This window comes from Plecotus auritus (genome assembly GCF_963455305.1).
Source record: "Plecotus auritus genome assembly, chromosome: 7".
Classification (NCBI taxonomy): domain Eukaryota; kingdom Metazoa; phylum Chordata; class Mammalia; order Chiroptera; family Vespertilionidae; genus Plecotus; species Plecotus auritus.
In genome coordinates this window covers 97,607,108-97,629,364 of record NC_137774.1, presented here as the reverse complement: position 1 = coordinate 97,629,364, position 22,257 = coordinate 97,607,108, and the positions used below count along the sequence as shown (strand labels likewise).

General features: G+C 43.0%; 1 protein-coding gene across 4 annotated transcripts in view; it reads right to left on the bottom strand.

Moving 5' to 3' along the window:
* The window catches only part of ALDH7A1 (aldehyde dehydrogenase 7 family member A1), a 60,112-nt gene that overhangs the window by 18,398 nt on the left and 19,457 nt on the right, over nt 1–22,257 (bottom strand). For all 4 annotated transcript variants that reach the window (XR_013961063.1, XR_013961064.1, XM_080677574.1 and 1 more), the window contains exons 8-17: nt 19,932–20,009; nt 17,813–17,910; nt 14,838–14,879; nt 13,068–13,162; nt 10,185–10,269; nt 8,488–8,594; nt 6,200–6,316; nt 4,982–5,079; nt 4,711–4,784; nt 1,311–1,386 (exon numbers count right to left, since the gene is read on the bottom strand). Coding sequence is in view for 2 of the 4 variants with exons in the window: in XM_080677574.1 (XP_080533700.1) it covers nt 1,311–1,386; nt 4,711–4,784; nt 4,982–5,079; nt 6,200–6,316; nt 8,488–8,594; nt 10,185–10,269; nt 13,068–13,162; nt 14,838–14,879; nt 17,813–17,910; nt 19,932–20,009 (870 nt within the window). In the remaining 2 variants the exon portion in view is untranslated. The remainder of the gene's footprint in view (nt 1–1,310; nt 1,387–4,710; nt 4,785–4,981; nt 5,080–6,199; nt 6,317–8,487; nt 8,595–10,184; nt 10,270–13,067; nt 13,163–14,837; nt 14,880–17,812; nt 17,911–19,931; nt 20,010–22,257) is intronic.

Genomic DNA, 22,257 nt, shown 5'->3' with positions numbered 1-22,257 from the left:
TAACTAGAATATTTTTATGCCTTTAAAAAATGTAGCAGATCTACGGTATATGTTAACAACAGGAAATGTCCAAATTACAGGGTGGTGAAGAAAATATCAAAACAATCCTAGTATGAATCCAGTTTTATAAAAGAAAAAAGAGGAGGAACACAAAAGTCTGGAAAAACACACAGCATACATGTTATTCATAGTTTTAAGAGCACAAGACTATGGGGACTATAACAATGTTTTTTCTCTCTCTCAATAACGTGTACTGAATTCAATAATGTATTGAATTTGCAGAAAAAACAGTTATTCCTATTGTGATAAAAAGTAAGAACTATAATAATTTAGAAAATAAAAGTGACCCCGCTAGTCAGTTATCTGGTAATCACCTCATTTCTCCTAAGAGGAAAAGAGTCCCATTAAATGGGCTCCCAAAAGGCCACAGTTAAGTGTTTTCTGCTTTAGATCTCAAATGCACAGAAAAGGAAAAAGAACGTAAGTGACTGCAGAGAATGGGAATCGGGCAAAGAGTGTGCATGTGTCTGAGACGTAGCAAGCACTTCAGAAATTCCCGACAGACACAAAGCACTAAGGCTACGCGGAGCCGAGGCTGAGAAACCCACCTGAGGTTACAGAACTAGTGGGAAGCAGTCAATGGGATGAGGATGCATGTCCTTGTTTCCTCACCCCGAGTTCTTTCTACAACAGAACACCACAGGGGTCTGACCCCACATACTGTTGTATTGCACTTGGGTAAATGTATTTCTAACCATGGGGGTGGTGGGGGGGAGGGGGGAACAGTGTACATTTAAAAGAAACAACTCCTAGTCAAAATCTCCCAGAAGCCAACTCCCTCACCAGCTACCCATGTGCTGGGGGAATGAGTTAGTCTAACTTTGAAGGGTCATGCTCGCTATTCAGAGAACTGGGATCCCCCAGCTTGCTAGCCAGGCCCCCAAGCCCCTGCACACCTCCTCTCCTTCTAATTCTACAGGTAGCATGGGTGGTAACTGCGTCCAAAAAGAAAACTAGAAAAGGACAGCTTCTTCCGCTTTCTCCTGCTGGGGGACACCTCCTCCCAGTGTCCTATTCCTATGCTGTCTCTGGATAGGAACTACCAATGAGATGGTTTCCTAGTCGGCTGTTGGGCACTAGCTAAAGCTGGACAAGAAAGTAGAAAATAGTACAAAATGGAGGGGAGAGCCTGGAACATTAGAAAGATAAAGTTAAATGGAAATGCATAAAGCCAGAGCAGAAAGTAGAAGAGTGTAAATGCACGCTGCAATAGCTTTAGCCCAAACCCGTCTTCCCAGAGTCTTTCTTACCAGGTAGATCTTCTCATGTACTGTTTCCAGGCGTCGCTGCCGGACTCCCTGCCACCGCCGGTGTGCTTTTCTCCCCCTGGAGGAACACAAAGGCAGCTCAGTCTCGTCTCCTGGGCTGTTCTTTCTGCGTGGGCTCCTACTCGGTACCACTGAAGAGAAGATACCAAAAGGAGGCCAGAGCTACCTGACCAGTTCCCGGACATTTAGCCCAATTTCCTTTGCAAACAAACGGATAAAAGATAGAGACCAAAATAAAATGAAAATCATAGAAAAAAAAGTAAAAGGAATTAAGAGGGAACAGAAATGTGTCAGGAAGAAGAAAACCTTTTAAAAAAACTTTGCCATTAACACCTTAAAACCAAGGTGTTAAGATGTTTTTATTTTCTCATTTATGATGATCTATGTGTAATTTTTTTTTTTAAATATATTTTATTGATTTTTCACAGAGAGGAAGGGATAGGGACAGAGAGCCAGAAACATCGATGAGAGAGAAACACCGATCAGCTACCTCCTGCACACCCCCCACCGGGGATGTGCCCGCAACCAAGGCACGTGCCCTTGACCAGAATCGAACCCGGGACCCTTCAGTCCGCAGGCCGATGCTCTATCCACTGAGCCAAACTGGTTTCGGCTATGTGTAATTTTTTATGATATACATAAACTGCCTTTATAATATTTTAAATGTTAAATTAATATCCTCATGTTATAAAAAGATAACGAATCCATGGAAATAAGAAAAGGATACTATTTAAAAGTGTGTTATCAAAGGACAAGAAATGTCTTGGTGTTGTCTTTAATAACAGCAGAGGAGAAAAAAACTTATTAGAAGGATTAGGAGAAAAATTTGAGGAAATTTCCCATATAAAAAACAAAAAGAAAAAAAGAGATAACATTTAAATAATAGGAGTTCCAGAAATTAAAATAGAGAAAAATCAAAGGAAAATTTTTCAAAGAAACACTGCCAAAGCAAAATCAGAACTGCAAACTATGACTCCCACTATCCAAGGACAATCACTGGCCCACTCACTGTCCCACAGATACTTTTACAAAGATCTCCACTGAGGCATATGACTATGAAATTTCAGAACATATTTTTAAAAACAGGGGAAAAAGATCAGAAATCAAAGTGGATTGCGCTTTCCAACCACAATACTAGAAACCAGAAGACAAACAGCTCCAAAACTCTGAGGAAAAATCAATTCAAGCCCTGGCTGGTTTGGCTCAGTGGATAGAGCGTTGGCCTGCGGACTGAAGGGTCCCAGGTTCGATTCCAGTCAAGGGCACATGCCTGGGTTGCGGGCTCGATCCCCAGTGGGGATGTGCAGGAGGCCGCCAATCAATGATTCTCTCTTATCATTGATGTTTCTGTCTCTCTCCCTCTCCCTTCCTCTCTGAAATCAATAAAAATATTTAAAAAAAAAAAAAAAAAAAAAAAAAAAAATCAATTCAAAACTGAACTATGCAGAAAAAGCATAGCAGGTCTGCTTGCATCTGGGCCCATAGCTGCTACACAGTCCCCTACACCGATAAAAAAAAGTTCCCTGAATGACTGAGGTGCCTCATTGGGCCTGAACTGTTTCTGTACAAACAACGTGGTTTATGGTCAACACCTGCCTTCCTCTGAGAGCCTGGAATTTGGGGGATGTGCCAGGCAGAAGGTGCCTCCACGACCAGGCCCCAGTAGAAGGCTGGGGTGCGGAGTCTGTCATTTGCTTTCCTGGCAGACTGCCCATTTGTCACAATCCCCTGCTGGAAGAATTAAGTTCATCTCTTGTGACCCCACTGGAGAAGACTCTAGTACCTCCTTTCCTCCGGACCACACCCCACACCCCACACAAGTGTCCTATCGCTTATAGGGAAGAAAGGAATTAAGAAAGTTAATCGAGCCCAGCAGAGGGTCAATACATAATGTCTAAAGCTGCGAAACAGTGCCGTGAAAGCACACTACGTAGAAAAATTGAAGTAAATTCAGAGGTCAATTTATTTTTTTCTTTTAGTGAGAATCTCTAAATGGTTGCCTCTGGGAAAGAAGGAGGGAGAGGAAGTGTGGGCCGAATTTCTTTTTCCATTCTAAAACTTTAAATTTTTAAAAAAATTAATGTGAGGGCTGAAATGAAGAAGAGGAGAGAGGAGGCATGGGCTGGACACAGGGATTAAAGAGTTACAGAAGGACAGACAGATGCATTCAGGCCACTAAATAGTGGAGGGCAAGGGTGACAGAATGAAATGAAAGCAGGAAACTTTTGTCAAAGTTTTCACACTGAATAGTAATTATAGTTTTGTTTAAAATATAGGAATGCCCCGAATTATTTAAACTTTTACAAGGATTAATGAATGCTTGTTTTGCTTCTCTATATAATTAAAGGCAATCTGTGTTTACTATATTTTGGATCATTTTTAATAAGTAAAACAATAAATGACTGTTGGGAAGATTTTTAAAAATTATTACTATTACTAAGTTTAAGCACTGAGAACTCAAAGCATACAAAGAGAAAATAGGTGGGGGGTGGCGGTGGGCTGGAGGTGGAAATAAATAGATAAAAATAAATAACTAAATAAATGAGAAATTAGGAACAGGGCTCCATAAAAATAAACAACTTAGTATTTTATCTAAGATGAAAGATAACATTTAACATTTACTATGCCCACTTTGCCAATACAAACCAGAATTTTTCATGTGAAATTTTCTGTCTTTAAAGCAGGGGTCTTAATTTTTTTGGGGGGGTCTTAAACCGTCTCCCCAGAAAACAGATGCCACCACGCCAGGGGTCCACACATCTCAGGCTGAGGGCCCTGCCCAAGCGTGATGCCGCGGCTGAGAATAGAAGGCAGGGCCCTGGACAGTCACTCGGAATATGGAACATGCTTTCTCCGGCATGTTAGACCAGGTAAGACAAGTATTTCAGTTTCTTGGTCAAACGTTTCTAAAAGCTACTACTGCTTTTCCTTTACTGCCTGCTATGAACTCAATTGTCTCCCCCTCCTTCCCACCTGCCCCCATGAACATGTTGAAGCCCTAGCCTCCAATAACTCAGATTGTAGCTGAGCTCAGTAAACAAATGAATAAAAGACTTAAGTAGGTAATTAAGGTCAAATGAAGTCATAAAGTTAGGGCCTGAAGCCAACAGGACGGGTGTCCGTCTAAGAGGAAGAGACACCAGAGATATATGTACAGGAAAAAGGCCATGTGAGGACACAAGACAAAGGTGGCCTCAAGCCAGGAAGAGAGGCCTCAGGAGAAACCAAACCTGCCAACACCTTGATCTTGGACTCGTCTCCAGGACGGTGAGCAAATTCACTTCTGTCGTTGAAGCCACCTGGTCGGTGGTATTTTGCTCTGGCAGCCCTAGCAGACCAAGACACTGCCCAACACGGAAAAGGAGACACGTGCTGCACATACCAAAGGCACCTCCAATCTCAGCCCCGCTCGTCGGAATATTGACGTTCACGATGCCACAGTCTGATCCTTTCGGTCTGTGTGTAAAAAGGGAGGCATGGTGAGAGCAACATATAGGAAAGTAAAAAACAAAACAAATAAACAATCCAAACAAACTCTGAGACTTTCAGTGCCAAAACATGGATTTTCAACGATGATGGTTTCATGTGTTTTTTAAAGTCCATCACCACACAAATCAGACTGACAGAGGTCTTAAAAATAAACAAGGTTATACCCAAGCCAGCGGAAGATTCTGCCCAAATCCTTGGTAAAGATGCTACTTGAAAGTCCCTGTTTTACTTCATTATTCCAGGCAAAGACTTCATCTTCGTTCTGAAAGGACAGATGTTCAAAGCTGTTAGATGACACAGGGTTCGGATCAAAGTTACTGTTAGACTCATTTCTATGTTGACCTATGAACCAGGAGGTCGAAGTTCGATTCCCAAGTGCACCAGTATAATTTTAGTGCAAAAAAGGAACCACAGAGTCACCAAGTCTATTTCTCATACAGTGCCTTTGAAGGGTTTTGTCCCCAAATGTACTTTAGGGAACAAAAATCTTTCCTACAGGCTCCCAGTACATTCTTCCATTCAACCTTTCAACCTACTATATAGTAATAGTTATTGAACTCTTATTAAGTGTAACACACTGACCACCACTTAGCATGCATTTAATTATTTATTCCTCACCTATGACACAGGTTTTCTATTATCCCCAATTTACAGATGAGGCAAAGGAGGCCCAAGAGTCTAAATTATTTGCTCAAGAGCTCACAGTCACACAAGCACACACTACAAAACATGAAATTATACCCTCTAATCACCATATGTGAAACGTGATAAGATAATTTAAAGCAAGATGTTAAGAAATACAATCATGTGATTGCAGTAAGGTGCGATTCTCATTACTCCTCAACAGTCAGTCATGGCACATCCAGACCTTGACTCAATCTCTAAATATGATCTGGCAGGGCTGGGCCTGTCTCACACTGGGGAAGGAGACCCTATGGTTCTCTTCATCTGCTACAACCGCCAGAGCCTGTCCTCGAGACAGACTGTAACTGAAGATCTTTACATTGCCCTCAATCTTCTCATTTTGTCAGCTGATACCTGGCTCTCAGCCTTTCACACTATCTAGTCCTTCTACACAGAAGCCAGATTTCGGCCCACTCGGCTCAGAATCAGGTGATACAAGAGATGAGGGCCACAATCTCCATAAATGGCAACACAGTCTTGGTTTCCCTGGCAGCTTGCTTGACATGCTCTACAGTTTAAAGTGTTCATCCCATCACATTTTATCCATAACTTCCAAATTTATTCTAATCAGAAGGACTTTCGAAAACCTCCCTAAAGGCAAATTGAGTGAAATTGAACACACCTTCATTTTCTCCTGGCCTTCTAATGTTTGTTTCAACATTAGACTAGAGAAAAGAGAGACAGAACCCATTTTTTACCTTGAATTTAAAGACATAAAGAATCGGAGCAAAAGTCTCTGTGTGTGCAATGGATGCATTGTGGGCAAGACCTGTTACAATCGTCGGTTCCACGTAATTTCCAGGGCGATCCATAACCTTCGGCAGAGAAAGAAAATAAAAACAATGAAAGCATTTTGTTTTCCAGTACTTGTGGTCAGGTATCTTTGCTGATACTTAGGAGAAAAAAGCCAACACCATTTTAGGTGAATTGTTTCTGCATAATAACTTCCCACCATGAATGAAAATTTTCTCTGGCTCCTATTGGCTCAACCTTAGTCAAAGATAAAAAGGAAAAAAGAGAAATCAAGGATAGAGAGCTATGCCATGTGTCACAGCCAAGTAGCACTGAAAAAAAGTTACAAGTGATGATTTTAAAATTCATATAACTTTAAAATAGGTAACCTATACCCACTGTGTTATAGCTACATTGAATCCCCACCCCCAAATTCATGTTAAAACCTTAACCCCCAGAGAGACTGAATTTGGAGGCAGGGCCTTTATGGAGGTAAAGTTAAATGAGGTCACGTGGGTGGGGACCTAATCTCATGGACCTGATGTCCTTATAAGAGGAAGAAGCCAGCGCCTTCCTCTCTTCATGCAGAGGGAAGGCTGTGTGAGGACACTTGGTGCCGGAACAGAGGCCTCACCAGAAACCAATCCTGCCAGCACCTGACTTACACTTCCAGCCCCCAGAACTGCGAGAAAAATAAAGTCCTGTTGTCTCACCCATCCAATCTATGATATTTTGTTATGGCAACCACAGCAAACTAATACACATTGTACAAAAATCAAAAGCTCCAAAAGGATATAGTGTAGACATTCCTAACTAACCTCCATGTAATCAAATTACTAGTTCCTGTCCACTTAATGATCACTTTTCCTTCCATACCCTACTGGCGCCCACAGCAAGCTGCTCTGTTAGGGGTCGACTCTCTGGTGTGCCTGTGTAATTCTGCATCAGCCTCTGAGCTTATGTTTACCAAGAGGCAGCTGGATTTACTCCCAATCCTGGGCATGGCAGCTGTATCTGTTATTTTAATGCTATATTGCGTTGCATAACTTAAATAAATATTACACAAAGGAAAAAGAGCTATTTCTATAAAAATTAAGTTAAACGTTTCAGAAAAAAAATCAACAAAAGTAACAAAAAATACATAATTTTCATATACGCGCTGTCCAATGAGATGTGGGTGTGTCAATTGTCAGACAACCAGAGAGGAGTCTTCTCTCAGATAGCTTTGCAAGAGACTCATCTCAGTGGCTATTAAAGAAAGAGAAACTAAAGTCCAGCCAGCATGGTTCAGTAGTTGAGCGTTGACCTATGAACCAGGAGGTCGAAGTTCGATTCCCGGTCAGGGCATATGCCTGGGTTGCGGGCTCAAACCCCGGTGTGGCGTGTGTGGAAGGGAGCCAATCAATGATCCTCTCTCATCATTGATGTTTCTCTCTCTCTCTCCTTGTCCCTTCCTCTCTGAAATCAATAAAAATATATTTTTTAAAAAGAAAATGAGCCCTAGCTGGTTTGGCTCAGTGGATAGTGTCGGCCTGCAGACTGAAAGGTCCTAGGTTCAATTCTGGACAAGGGCACATACCTTGGTTACAGGCTCCTCCCTGGCCTGGGCCCTAGTCAGGGCTTCTGCAGGAGGCAACCAATTGATGTGTTATTCTCACATCGATGTTTCTCTCTGTCTCTCCCTCTCGCTCTTCCATTCTCTCTAAAAAATCAATGGAAAAATATCCTCAGGTGAGGATTAACAAAAACAAACAAACAAAAAATAAATAAAGGTGATTAAATGTTTAAAAAGAAAGTGAAACTAAATTGTAGATAATAAATTACTGGTATACCTTATGCAAGGATGAAGACAAATTCCTACCACACGTGGGAAAACTGCTTTGACTACATCTAAAGACTCAAATGTAGTTGTCTGTGTTAAATTAAAATGTTTTTGGTGTGTATTTTTTTGATTCCTGGTCTCACTTGACCTTTTAAAATAACCATTAAATTCGGATTCTAATTACTCTAGTACAAAGTCTTCTACTGCACCATGAATGTCTCCCTCCATACAAATTCCTAGAGACTCAATTCAAAGGCAACCACAGCCCTGAGATTCTTGTGTGTCCTTCCAGAAATTCCCATGGGTTATGATGTCATTGTTTAAAGCACGTATTCCCCCTTACAAACAGGAGGAGAGGGAGAGGGCAGTCGGGGCCCGTCTCCCAGGGAGAGGAGGTGAAAATCTCACTGCCAAGCTCCGGGCTGTCCTTACCTTGCCACCATAGACCACGGTGCCTCCTTCTTTCTTGGCTGCCTCCACTGCTCCAAGAAACATGCTCACTGCCTGCTTGGTGTGGAGTGGCCCATAGAGAACATTAGCTGGAGAGAAAAAGGAATGTCCTTTGTTGTCCTTTAAATGGCAGCATTTTATTCTTATAACAGCTTTCCCAAGGAACCAATCCCTTCCTATGTCCTCTCGGTTTAGAAGTGTCTGCAACCGTTGTCTGTCAAGGGCTAGACCAGTGGTGGGCAAACTCATTAGTCAGCAGAGCCAAATATCAACAGTACAACGATTGAAATTTCTTTTGAGAGCCAAAAACCGACTTCTGCGCATGGGCCACAAAGTTTCAATTGCACTGTACGTGCGGGCCCGCACGTGGTATTTTGTGGAAGAGCCACACTCAGGGGGCCAAAGAGCTGCATGTGGCTCGCGAGCCGCAGTTTGCCGACCACTGGGCTAAACAGTAAATATGGAATGCTTCAGATGACCTATGTGGTCTCTGTCACAACTACTCAACTTGGCCACTGCAGTTGAAAGCAGCCACAGAAGACAGGTAAACGAGTAGAGTGGCCGTGTCCTGACACACTTTCTTTACAGAAACAAGTGGCAGGCCAAATGTGCGTATCAACCCCTGGTTTAGATCAACCAGCGAGCCCCTGGTTCACTCATTGCAGGGTGACCACTCTCTAAGAACTTCACAGGCTCAGCAGCTGGTGTGCAATTTACAGGGGAGAGCCTCATGCCACCCATGGACGGCTGCCAGAAAGCAGAGCGTTTCAGCTGAGCCCAGGAAAGAGGAAGAAGGAAGGCAGGTAGGCTCAGGCGGAGGTGGCCTTGTAGCAGGAAGCCAGTTGCGGGAAGATCTGGGTGAAGAGCTTTTCGGCAGAGAGAACAGCAGGACAGCCTGGACCCCAGCACCGAGAGGAGGCTGGAACAGCTGGAGCTCAGGGAGCCCAGGGGCAGAGGTCAGGAGGTAGGGGCGTGGGGACAGAGGTCAGGAGGTAGGATCCCAGGGGCAGAGGTCAGGGGGTAGGAGCATGGGGGCAGAGGTCAGGAAGTAGGAGGGCAGGGGTAGAGGTCAGGAGGTAGGAGCATGGGGACAGAGGTCAGGAGGTAGGAGGGCAGGGACAGAGGTTGGGAGGCAGGAGCGTAGGGGCAGAGGTCAGGAGGTAGGAGGGCAGGGGTAGAGGTCAGGAGGTAAAGAGGGGAGGCGGCATAGGTCAGATCACACAGATGGTGAGCCTGCTAAAGAAGGAGCAGGAAAAAATCTAGGTTTTAGTCAAAGAGCAAAGAAAAGTCACTGGAATATTTAAAGTAAGAGTGAATCATCTAATCTAAGTACATTTTAAAATCACTCTCATCACTGTGGAAGGCAGAGGTAAGAGCAGGAAGTATGTCCGGTGACTCCTGCAGTCTTCCATGAGAGAGGATGGTGGTGGCTTAGACGAGGGGAACAGGGTGAAGAGAGAAAAGTTCATCACACTCATCCCAGCTGCACACCACGCCCCGGGGCATCCCCAAGCCCACACCAAGCACTCAAGATCCGGACCTAGAAGCAGACGTGTCACCCTCAACGCCCTATAACCTGCTCTGTCTGCCCCCAGTCCTCTCAGGAAAGGGGGGGGGGGGTTCAGAAACACTGTCACACCATCATAAAGGAACTCCTCTGAAGCCAACCAGATACTCACAGTCCCACGGGTTCCCGACCCGGATCTGTGCATAGGCCTTTTTAAGTCTATTTACAACTTCATCATGGACGCTCTCGTGCAAAAACTAAGTGAAAAAAGAAACACGCAAGGGAATCGTCAAATAAATGTACAAATTTGTTAACAATGTACAATTTTTCTTAATAGTGCTAATTTATAGTTCATAATAAATTTTGAAAAATTGTGATCTCTAAAACATATGCAAATACAAGTATGTTTATTTTTGTAATTGTATAATTTCTAATTTTAATTGTTTACTACATGAAGATAATAATTTCCTCTAGGTGGCTGTTAGAACAAAACCATGAGACAAGTCTTGATCAGATCTCTAGGGATCCATTTGATTAAGCTTTACAATCAATTATGCCTGTTTCTATTCTAGAGCACTGGATAACGTAAGAAGCAGAAAACCTAAGTATACCTATCCCCCCACTGTGCCTGCGTGAGTCATGGAGAACACACACCACAGTGATTGTCAGCCGACCTCTGCTGCTGTGTAACCAGGTGCTCTTAGCCTCAGGCCAAGATCTCAGAGTGAGGCCTTACTCAGGTGAGGACATGCCTTGGACTCACTCTAGGTAGGCCATGAGCTCCATGCTATGTTCCCAGTGGTGGAGGTGAACTTGTCTAGCCATCCATTCTCTGAGTTGGTCTCCATATGGCAAATACATTGACATTATGAGTAGTACTTTAGTCTGTAGTACTGCAATAGGTTTTTCTACATATCACTTAACTGTTCTATGGAAATCTATTTGGGCAATGACTAATAATAGCTTCTAACTTTTTAAAACTAAATATAAAGCATGTCCTGGCTGGTGTGACTCAGTGGTTGAGCATTGACCTATGAACCAGGAGTTCATGGATCAATTCTGGTCAGGGCACGTGCCTGGGTTGCGGGCTCGATCCCCAGTAGAGCATGTTCAGGAGGCAGCCAATCAGTGACTCTCTCTCATCATTGATGTTTCTCTCTCTCTCTCTCTCCCTTCCTCTCTGAAATCCATAAAAATATATTTAAATTATATATATATATATACACACATATATATACATATATATATATATATATATATATATATATATAGAGAGAGAGAGAGAGAGAGAGAGAGAGAGCATGGCTATATATATTTGCTCTAAGACTTAAAGGAAAAGAAAAAGTTGGCTGAATAGAGAAATGCTCCTTTTATGGCATTGCATATTTTGTCATATTAAGATTACTAGAGGCCCGGTGCACAAAATTCATGCACTGGGGGGGGAGGGAGACACAGATGCCCTCAGCCTGGCCTGCACCCTCTCGCAGTCCAGGACCCCTCAGGGGTGGACATCCCCTAGGGATCGGGCCTAAGCCAGCAGTCAAACATCCCTCTCGCAGTCCGGACTCTCACAGTCCGGGACCCTTTGCTCCTTACTGCCCGCCTGCAGCAGAGGTGGGAGAGGCTCCCACCACCACCACTGAGCTCACCAGCCATGAGCCCTATGGGAGCACACTGACCACCAGGGAGCAGCACCTGCATTGAGTGTCTGCCCCCTGGTGGTCAGTGCGCGTCATAGCGACCAGTTGTTCCACTGTTTGGTCGATTTGCATATTAGGGTTTTATTATTACAGGCTAATCATTTTTAAAGAACTCATTTTCTTCTCAGCATTAATGGAATAAATGTTTAAGATTAATAAACTAAATGCTTTATGAATATTGTATCTTAGATATTTTTTGAGAATTTCAACTGAGTAATAGAAAAAGTGTTCTTTTGTTGTAAAATACAGGAAAAATGTATATAAAATGTTTTGGGAAAAGTAAAGACTTAATGTTCATATATCTTTTATTTTTGTTAACTTAGACTATATCAACCTTATGAAGAATTTGTTCAGACTCACTGTGGGTGAGAGTAAAAACCCAAAATCAATTCCTCTGTAATTCAACTGTAAACTGTTTTTTTAATTACAGGAGGAAAACTTAACACTAATAATTTAAAAATGACAAATGTAGCCAAATTTTGAGCCTAACCAAACGTGTCTAGTTGTACACAGTTTTTTCATTACCAAGAGTCATGAAAATCAAGGATGTATCTGATACAAAACTTGAAACTCAGCCCAAATCTGAGTGTGGAGATTAACATCCCAAACCCTATTCATGCTGAAGCTAAACATCATCTCCTTATATGCACATAATACTAATGTCTTATTTATGTATTTATTTATTCATAAAGAGAGAAAGCACATACATAGTCATTTGCTTTTCAATAAACCATGTCATATCAAGTCAAATCTAAGACTTGATTTATAAGCCCAAAATTAAAATCTTTAAAATGCTTTTATAAGTGCCGAAACCGGTTTGGCTCAGTGGATAGAGCGTCGGCCTGCGGACTCAAGGGTCCCGGGTTCGATTCCGGTCAAGGGCATGTACATTGGTTGCGGGCACATCCCTGGTGGGAGGTGTGCAGGAGGCAGCTGATCGATGTTTCTCTCTCATCGATGTTTCTAGCTCTCTATCCCTCTCCCTTCCTCTCTGTAAAATATCAATAAAATATATTTTAAAAAAAATGCTTTTATAAGTAAATGCCAAAGCTGTCTATCTGTTAGCTAACAATTTTAGAACTCGTCAAATATTAAGCTTGCTTTAGTCTCTAAGTGGCATTGGACTTTGTCCATATTGTTCTGGTGGTGGGACTGAAAACAGTCTCACCTCCCAGTCCAAGTCCAACCAGTTAGAGAGAAACCGCTGTTAGCCTAGGCTGGAGGGTAAGGCAGCCCCTGGCTGAGAAGAGAACAGGGCCACATTATTTGGCACCTAGATGGTGGGTAGGAAGTACTTCTACGACACCTCCCTCCCAGAGCAGGACAACCTCACGTGCCTATACACACACACTCACCAGGCGCCTCGCAGTGGTGCACCTCTGGCCGGCTGTCCCCACGGCGGCAAAGAGAGCTGATGGGACCACCAAGCTGAGGTCCGCATCCTCGAAAGCTTAGAGAAGCACAAACACACACCCATCAGTGTGGTGAAGTAGGCAGACAAGGTACTTGCTAAAAAGATTATATGAGAATTGAGAGATTATCCCAGTACAGATGTGCATGGCGGATCTCGCTCCTCTGACCTCTTCACCTTTCGTGTCTCCCAGTTCCTGATACTAAGCCTGCTCTGCAGCCTCCTCGAGGTCTCCTCTCTAAGACCACCATCCTTTTTGTCAGCTTTCCTTCCCTCCAGTCTCAACCCCGAGGCCCACTTTGATGCCAGCTTCCCTGGGCCCGTGGAAAGCGGGGGAAGCTTTGGACCATCACCCTGCAGACTGCCTCTCTAGCATCTACCCCACCCTGCACCAGTCCAGGCCCGAAATCCTCGTGTTGCTCCTACAGAAGTGTGTCCAAATTTCTGAAACCCCTCGCGCTCTTTACTCCTTCTCTGGATTACCTCACCCCATTTAGTGACCACACGCAGAGGGCCCTTCCCAGCTTCCTCTGCTCCTCTGAAGGATCGATGTCCTCTGCTTCTGTGCATTCATTCCTCCCCTTTCACCCTCAGAGAAAAAACTAGCCCAGTCTTTACAAAGTTAACCCTTCCCTTTATATGACTTGTGATTCCTTCCTTCTTACCCCTTAGAGAAACTTATGGACACGGTTCCCTCTTACATCTTCCACTGTCCCTTTTCCAAACTAACAGCATTCCCAGACTAGCATGATGGGTAAGAAGGGGGTTTGTGCAACCAAGCAGACCACGGGTTCTTGTCCATTTCCACCACTTTTAGTTGTGTTATTTTATCTTTTTAAGCCTCAATTTCCTTAGCCATAAAATGGGATAATGTCTGGGGTACTAATGGGTGACAGCAAGGAGGTAAGGAAAGAGCAGTATTCTGGGGTCTGACTGCCAGGATATCAATGCTGGTTCCACCACCTCCTGGCCTGTCACTTGGGCACATACTCACTTTAAGCCTCAAAGTATAACCTTCCAATGAGATAAATAATGGTATCTGCCTCATGGGATTATTGTGGGGATTAAATGAAGCAACGCATATGAACCAGCTGAGCACAGTACCCAGCAAACGTGATGGTGATGGCAATGTACAAATTAGCAAGTGTGCTTTTTATCACAAAACCCATGCTTTTATTGTCTCAACCTACTGATGGTCATTATATTATCCAGTTACACTGGTAGACTATTTCCTTTTGTGCCAAGTAATTGAGAAACAGACTTATGTAATGCCCAAGTCTACCGGTGAGTGATTAAAATGCCTTAAGGGAGTGTTCCTTCTCAGTTATAAAAGCACCAAATATTCCACAAAAGACAAACTCATGCTTCTGAAATCTAATGGAAGTCACATAGGAGTTACTTTTTCTAGAGACACATGTGGCCAGTTTTCAGGACACGGGAGAAGGGAAAACCAGGAACAATGCCACATTAGGAAGTATTGCACACAGGTGCTAAGCCCAGGTTACATTTTCCAACATGAACACCCTTCCTTCCTAGCTATCTCTGCCTGCAAACCATGTGTCCAGTCTTATACATAAAATTCCTGAACATGTGAGTCAGGCCTTAGGCACGTATAAAAACAGACCAGACGAGTTCCTACAAGTGCTATATACTCAGGACGGCTACCGAAGATATTCTGAATGGAAAACAAAACGAAAACAGGGGGCAGCCTTACCGATAATGGCATTATTTCCTCCAAGCTCTAACAAGCTTCTCCCTTTAAAAACATATAAACACACATTAATGCCTCTTTTAGTATTTAATGCACACTGACAGATGGCCTCAAATCATAATCTACCCCAGTTACATTTTAATTTATTTTCTGGCTTAAAACATAGCCATGGAATCAATGAAATATTTCCTGATTTTAATAATTGTACTGTGGTTATATGACACAATGTACTTGTTTCTCAGGAAATACACTGAAATAGTGGTAAAGGAACAAAGGTCTTCAACTCTTTTCAAATGGTTCAAAAAATAACATGCAACCACAATATACGTACGTGTATGCATACGTGCGAGTGTGCGTGTGTTTGTATATATGTGCTACTGGAGAAAGAGAAAACGGTAACTCAAATGGGTCAAAATGTAAGCAATTGGTGAATCTGGTTAAGGCTATATAGAAATTACTTGTGTGTCTTACAACTTTTCTCTAAGTTTGACGTTATGTCCAAAAAAACCCCAGTTAGTATTAATGGTGCAGCCACTATGGAAAACTATATGGCAATGTCCCAAGAAATTAAAGACAGAATTACCATATGAATGATCTAGCAATTTAACTGTTGGGTACAGGGCCAAAAGAAGTAAAAGCAGGGACTCAAATAGCCATTTGTACCCCCATGTTCACAGCAGCCTTATTCACAACAGCTAAATGGTGGAAGTAACCCAAGTGTCCACTAATGGATGAATGGCTAAAAAAAAAAAAATATACACACACACACACACACATATATGGAATATATATAAAATGAAATAGTATTCAACCTTAAAAGAATGGAAATTCTACAACATGGATCAACCTTAAAGACATTATGTTAAATGACTTGAGCCAGTCACAGAAGGACAAATATTGTGTGATTCTGGTTATATGAGCTTCCTAAAAGAGTCAAGTCCACAGAGACAGAAAGTAGAATAGTAGTTGCCAAGGGGCCAGGGGAAGGCAGAAATGGAGAGTTAGTTTTAATGGATACAGAGTTTCCACTGGGAAGACAAAAAAAAAAGTTCTGGAGATGGATATTAGTGATGATTACACAACAATGTAAATATAATTAATGCCATAGAACCGCACACTTAAAAATGGTTAAAATGGTAAATTTTTATATATCTGATCACAATAAAAAGGTTTAAAAATTATGTGCTCATTGTAGAAAATTATTTTTTAAAAAGAGCAAAATGTATCAAGCAGGCAAAAAGCTATGGCCCAGAGGTCACCATGAAATCTGTCCTTATACTTTGGTATGGTGCCTTCCAATCTTCTCCTGTGCACTTACGTTTAGTTGAGATCATACTATCGAATTAACTTTGCTTTATTTGCCGATTAATATCTTATACCTTCTACTTAAATTATTAGGAGCTGTTAAAAAAAATCACTGCATAGTATCCATCATGATGATGCACCAAATTTTATTTAGCTACTTCTCTAGTGTTGAATATATGGACTGTTGGATATCTATCTACCTCTTACCGATGTAGGTCAGGGTCAAAGGGCATGAATATTAGGGATACTATATACGTTGCCAGCTTATATTCCAGGCAATTACACAGCAGGCTAAGAATGCTATTCTGACCTTACACTCCCAGCATAAAGATTTGAAATGTATTTGCCTCAATTTTAGAGCTGTATTTACCACACCATTTGAACATACATTTATTTTTCCTTAAATGCACTTTAAAATCAGCTTCTGTGCAAATCACTTTTATTTATCTGTGGTGTCAGTAGTGTATGTGACAGCAGGAGAGGTCTCACTTCCACGCTCTAAAACAGTCACGCCTCAATGAGTGTTGATGATAAGGGGAGAGAGCCGCTATTACCAAGTCACTGAGTGCCCCGTCAGCCCTGGTCTCTGCTGCAGCAGCTGATTTGGTGACAGCCGGCTGGCTACAGCAAAGCATTGCCCGAGATGGCAAGAGAAAGGGAGGGAACAGAAGATGCCACACCTCACATCAGCTCCTCCTGCCTGGCTGCCAGCTGTGCGGCAGAAGAGAAGGGACCTACGCTTCCTACATCTTTCCAACTCTCTGTCTGCTCCCTAACCACGCTCCTGCAGCCAGCCCCCTCCATGAAAAGCACCTGTAACTTAAGACAGACAGACAGAATATTTGTCCTTTTTTTACCATAACCCATTTAATTAATAGTATTACTTAAGAGAGAACAACTAACTACTACTTCAAACAAGAAGGGAACAGGAGCCCAGCCGGTGTGGCTGAGCATCAACCTATGAACCAGGAGGTCACTGTTTGATTCCCGGTTGGGGCATATACCCAGGTTGTGGGCTAAATACCCAGCAGGGAGTGTGTAGGAGTCAACCAATTGATGATGTTTCTCTCTCATCGATGTTTCTATCTCTCTATCCTTCTCCCTTCCTCTCTTAAAAAAATCAAATAAATAAATAAATAAATAAATAAATAAATAAAAGCAATGCCCCAAAAGCAAAAGGGCTGGATTACCTATCAAGTCTCCCCTTGTTAGAGTCTAAATTCACAATAGCCAGAAATGACAGTCAATATTACCCTTCAAACCCTCTGTAATCAGCCATAAAGTAGAGTGTACAAAGCTATGTTTATATAAATGAGGGAACAGATTTAAATCTTCTATTCCACGTTCTCTGTAGGTCCTATATTCCTGTCTAAATTGTGAGTCTTCTTTTTTTAATTTGCCAAATAGGCCCGATAGAACTTGATACATTTGATATGATTTTATTACAGTCATTTAGAGAGAAAAATGACATTCTTTTCCAAATTATGCTATTTAAATTTGCGATTGCCTAATATTAATCCACTAATAACTGTACCCTTTTCTTTTACTTGGACATTCAGATAAACATGGCTGGTATCTCCATGGAAAGGGTCAAGAAAAACAAAACAAAAAACTTTTCAATTTCACATCCATACCTCTGAGGGAATTAAAATCATTAGAAAGCCAACACTTACCAAACCTCTCCTGCACCATCAGGGCCACCTGTTTCCCCACTTGAGTGCTCCCGGTGAAGGACAGCAGGTTCACGCGCTCATCCTTGGCCATAGCTGTGCTGCAGAACAGACAGGTCACTCAGAGAAACCGAGCAATGGCGCCACCTAATGGTACTGGCCAGAAAACCCTGACATAGGCTCCTAGAAAGGCAGTCCAAGTTACAGGAGAGCAAGGGAAGGTCTTCATGAAAATGAACTAGATTTTCACAAGTAGAACCATGGAATACAATAGGCTAACCTCTTCTGAGCTCTCTATAAACAGAAATCACTTTGAGGACATTGTTAAGAAAAACAGTCCTTCCTGTCCTAAAAGGGTGACTGACAGTGTGACCTTAGCATTTCCTCGATGAGCATCCCAGTTATTTTACACACTCTTAAACGACTAATTCTCCGAGAATTAAAAAGCTAAAGACTGTAGGAAACATCCTAAGTATCCCTCGTGGAAGATGATTTATAAAGGCTATGCTAGGAGTTCCAGTTGCCTCTAAGGAACGTAGACCAGACACTATTGATTTGCTCAGTTCGGAGCTTCATAGGGCTTGGTGTGGGCCAACCAGGCAGCCACAACATCAGTCCAATATAGAGCATGAAGAGCTTGATGAATGTAGCCATGTAGGCCTCCCCAGTTTCAGCCCAGCAAACACAGGCATGGATACCCAAAGGCAGGTGTTCCGTAATGCATACCTACACACTCATGCAATCATTTGAGCTACTCTAAGGCCAAAGGCAAGGATGCCCAGAAGATAAGAACAAATTGGTCAAAGGATATTATACTCACGTTTTAAATGACATTTAGATAATTCACTATGCATATATTTCACTTATTAAAAAAAAAGGAACACTTATTGCTCATTTTTGAGATAGCCCAGTAAATATAGTAGTATGGAGGTAAAATAGAGGGAGACTAACATTTGAACTATACCAATAAGACCCCTATGAAATCTCACCTAGTCAAAGTCTAAGCTGGTAACAACAATCTCATTCATCATGCTTTTGAGCAATTATATAGTCAGTTCCAGCTTAAAAAGAGGCTGTGAAATTATGCGAAGAGAATAAGCCAGACACAAAGGCCTCATGTTGCATGATTTGATTTTATGAAATGTCTCAAGTAGGCAAATCCATGGAAACAGAAAGTAGTTTAGTGACTGCTAGGGGGAGGGGAGATAGAAAGTGACTACTAATAGTTACAGGGTTTCTTTTGGGGTCCCCCATCCCAAATGCTTTGGAATAAGGTAATGGTGATGGTTATACAACACTGTGAATACTCTAAAAAACCCTGAATAAATTTAAATAAAGAAGCTGTATTCCCAAGGTTCCCCTTTTTGGTTGGCTGAAGAACGCAGACCAATAGACTAGGTTCTTGTCGGGGGGGTGGGGGGTGGCAGTGAGACACTAGACTCCAATTCCCCAGCTCAGCTCTGTAAGCACACACCTTTATAAATCAAGTGTCAGCAGGTCACGAACTGCCCACCATTACAGCAGCTTGTCATTGAAGGATATAAACATCTTACAATAGTAGCTCTGGGCAATTAAAAAGGCAATATCTTACTCACCCTCCAACAGAGGCTATCTACCTAATAAAAGAGTAACATGCTAATTGACCATACCTTTGCGACACCCACCAGCCAATCAGGAGTGAGTATGCAAATTAACTCAACAAAGATGGCGGGTTAATTTGCATATGTGGGCTCCGAGCAGCCGAGGGCAGGGCAGGACGCTTGCATGGTGATGACGCACGCGTTCTGCACCACTCCAGCTGCTCAGGGCCTCTGGGCAGCATGGGAAGGTGGAAAGGTGGCTCCGAGCCGGAGCGGAAAGGTGGCTCCAGGCCGGAGCGGAAAGGCGGCTCCAGTCCGGAGCAAAGGCGGTGCCAGCAGCCAGGGGAAGGAAGGCCCGTTCTTGCACAAATCTTTGTGCATTGGGCCTCTAGTGCACTAATAAAGGCAGAGCCAAATGAGGTCCATAATGATAATGATTCCAAAAAACCATGCTCACTCCAGCTGCATTGCATTTAGTTCTTCTAGGACAGATGGTTCCAGTCGATCAACCTGGGGTCCTTCAACTGCACATATTGACCTACCCAATATCTGCTCCGCCACAAGTCAAGGAACAAATCGCGCCAGGCAGCTTGTTGTCCTCCAGGACCTTGGCTATTATCCTAGAAAAAAAAAGCAATTACTGCTAAGGGAGCAATTTCATTCATAGGGTTTTTTAAATACTCCATCCACCTGACTCTCCCTCCCCTCAAACATCCAGGCCTGTATTTCTCCTCACATAACAGAAATGAGGTTTTCAAACAGTTAAAAGTAGAATTCTTTTTTTTCCTCCCTAAGGGAATCTTAAAAAGAATTTAAACACACACACACACACTGCTCAGCCAGTATTGCTCAGTGGTTGAGAGATGACCCATGCAATAGGAGGTCGCTGGTTCAATTCCAGGTCAGGGCAGGTTTTGGGCTTAATCCCGAGTAGGGGTGTGCAGGAGGCAGCCGGTCAATGTTCTCTCATTTATGTTTCTATCTTTCTATCCCTCTCCCTTGCTCTCTCTCTAAAAAAGCAATTAAAACATTTTTTTAAATCTGCAAAATAAATAAAAGATATAAAGCATTGGTCAAGTAGTTCATGTAATCAGTGTTTTCAAGTATTTTCTGTGAAGCTATGAGGACATATATTATTCAAGATGGTTAACTGATCACAGGGCATTTTTTTTTTTTGTCTGTTGCTACAAATCCATTAAAATGATGGTAAAGAAATTTTAAAAAGAAGTAAACCTAGAAAGACAAAGAAGTGAAAGGGCATCCCCATCAGCAAATGAGAAGGTACAACACATCTCTGCTAAGCAGAGCCAGTGTCCCCCAAACCTAGAGTAGGTTATGAGGAGATACAGCTGAGGGAGCTGGACCTGCCTACAAAACCCTGAAGTCCAGAACTATTGCGGGCTGCCTTCACATCAACCCTTTCATAGTCGGGAAATATTAGCACCTCCAGGTTAAAGCACTGCAAGCAGCACAGCTTTTCCTCAGTCTCCCACAACCTATACTGTAATAGTTAAAATAACCACAGCTCAAGGAGAAACCAAGATGGCGGCACAGGTAAACACCTAAACTGCTGCCTGGCACAACAATTTCAAAACTACAACTAAAAGACAAAACGGACATCATCCAGAACCACAGGAAGGTGGGCTGAGTGGAAATTCTGTAACTAGAAGGAAAGAGAAAAGCACACTGAGACTCACAGGAGCTGCGGAAGGCAGAGGTACAGAGATGTGCACGCAGAGAGGACTGGCAACTGAGTACGCAGCTGGCTTTCTCAATCAGGAGGGAGACTCCCAACTGCTCTGAACTCCAGTTCTGGGTGAGACTCTGGGGACACAGACTCATACGGGGAGAAACTGGACTGTCTGGCAGCAGGCGAAACTCGAGGGCGGCTTTCTCTCAGAGGTGCTTGCAGTGATTACCACGGGACACTGAGACCCAGGGGCCTCTTAGAGCAGGGCTGACGGGAAGCCATTGCTGTTTGCTCCGCCCTGAGACTCTGCCCCATCCAAGCTGTGCGCAGAGGCTTTTGCATATGAATGGCCTGGTCCTTTGAATTCTAAACTTACCTAACAAACTGCAGCTGAGTCAGTGAGACCCAGAACATCCAAAAGAAGGCCCAAGGCCCCATAGCAGCTTGCAATGCTTCACAGCTGGGCCTCATCTGGGCACTTCCAAAACCCAAACAAAGATGAGGAATCTGGAGATCTCTCCGTAGCTCCTGCTGGGTGGCCTCAGGCAGAGGCTAAATTAGCACCTCCTTGGAGATCCAAGAGCCAGTGTACCCAGTGGTCAGAGTAGGACCATCCAGATTACAACTCCTCAGATCCATAAGGGACACATTCAGGGGACAGACTTAGTGAGCACCAAAGCCCCACTGAAGCAAGTCTTGCCTCATAAGGGTGTCTCCAGCACAGAAGTTCTCCCATTGTAGACACAGCTGACCCTCACAGCCAATTGGCCTGGAGGTCAATTCCTCCCAGTGATACCAACAACAACATTCAAGGCTTAACTACAACAAGACTGTGCACACAGCCCACAAAGGAGTGCACCAAGAGTGTCTACCTCAGGTAACTGGGGAGGCTGAGCCACTGGGCCCTATAGGACACCTAGCACACAAAGCCACTCTATCAACTCAGGGAAGCAGCCAAAATGCGGAGACAAAGAAAAAGGTCACAAATGAAAGAAATGGAGGAAAACAAACGACTGGATATAGAGTTCAAAACCACGGTTGTAAGGTTTTTCAAGAATTTTCTAGAAAAGGCAGATAAATTTAGTGAGACCCTTGAGGATATGAAAAAGGACCAACTAGAAATTAAGCATACACTGACTGAAATAAAAAGTAATATACAAAGATCTAACAGCAGACTA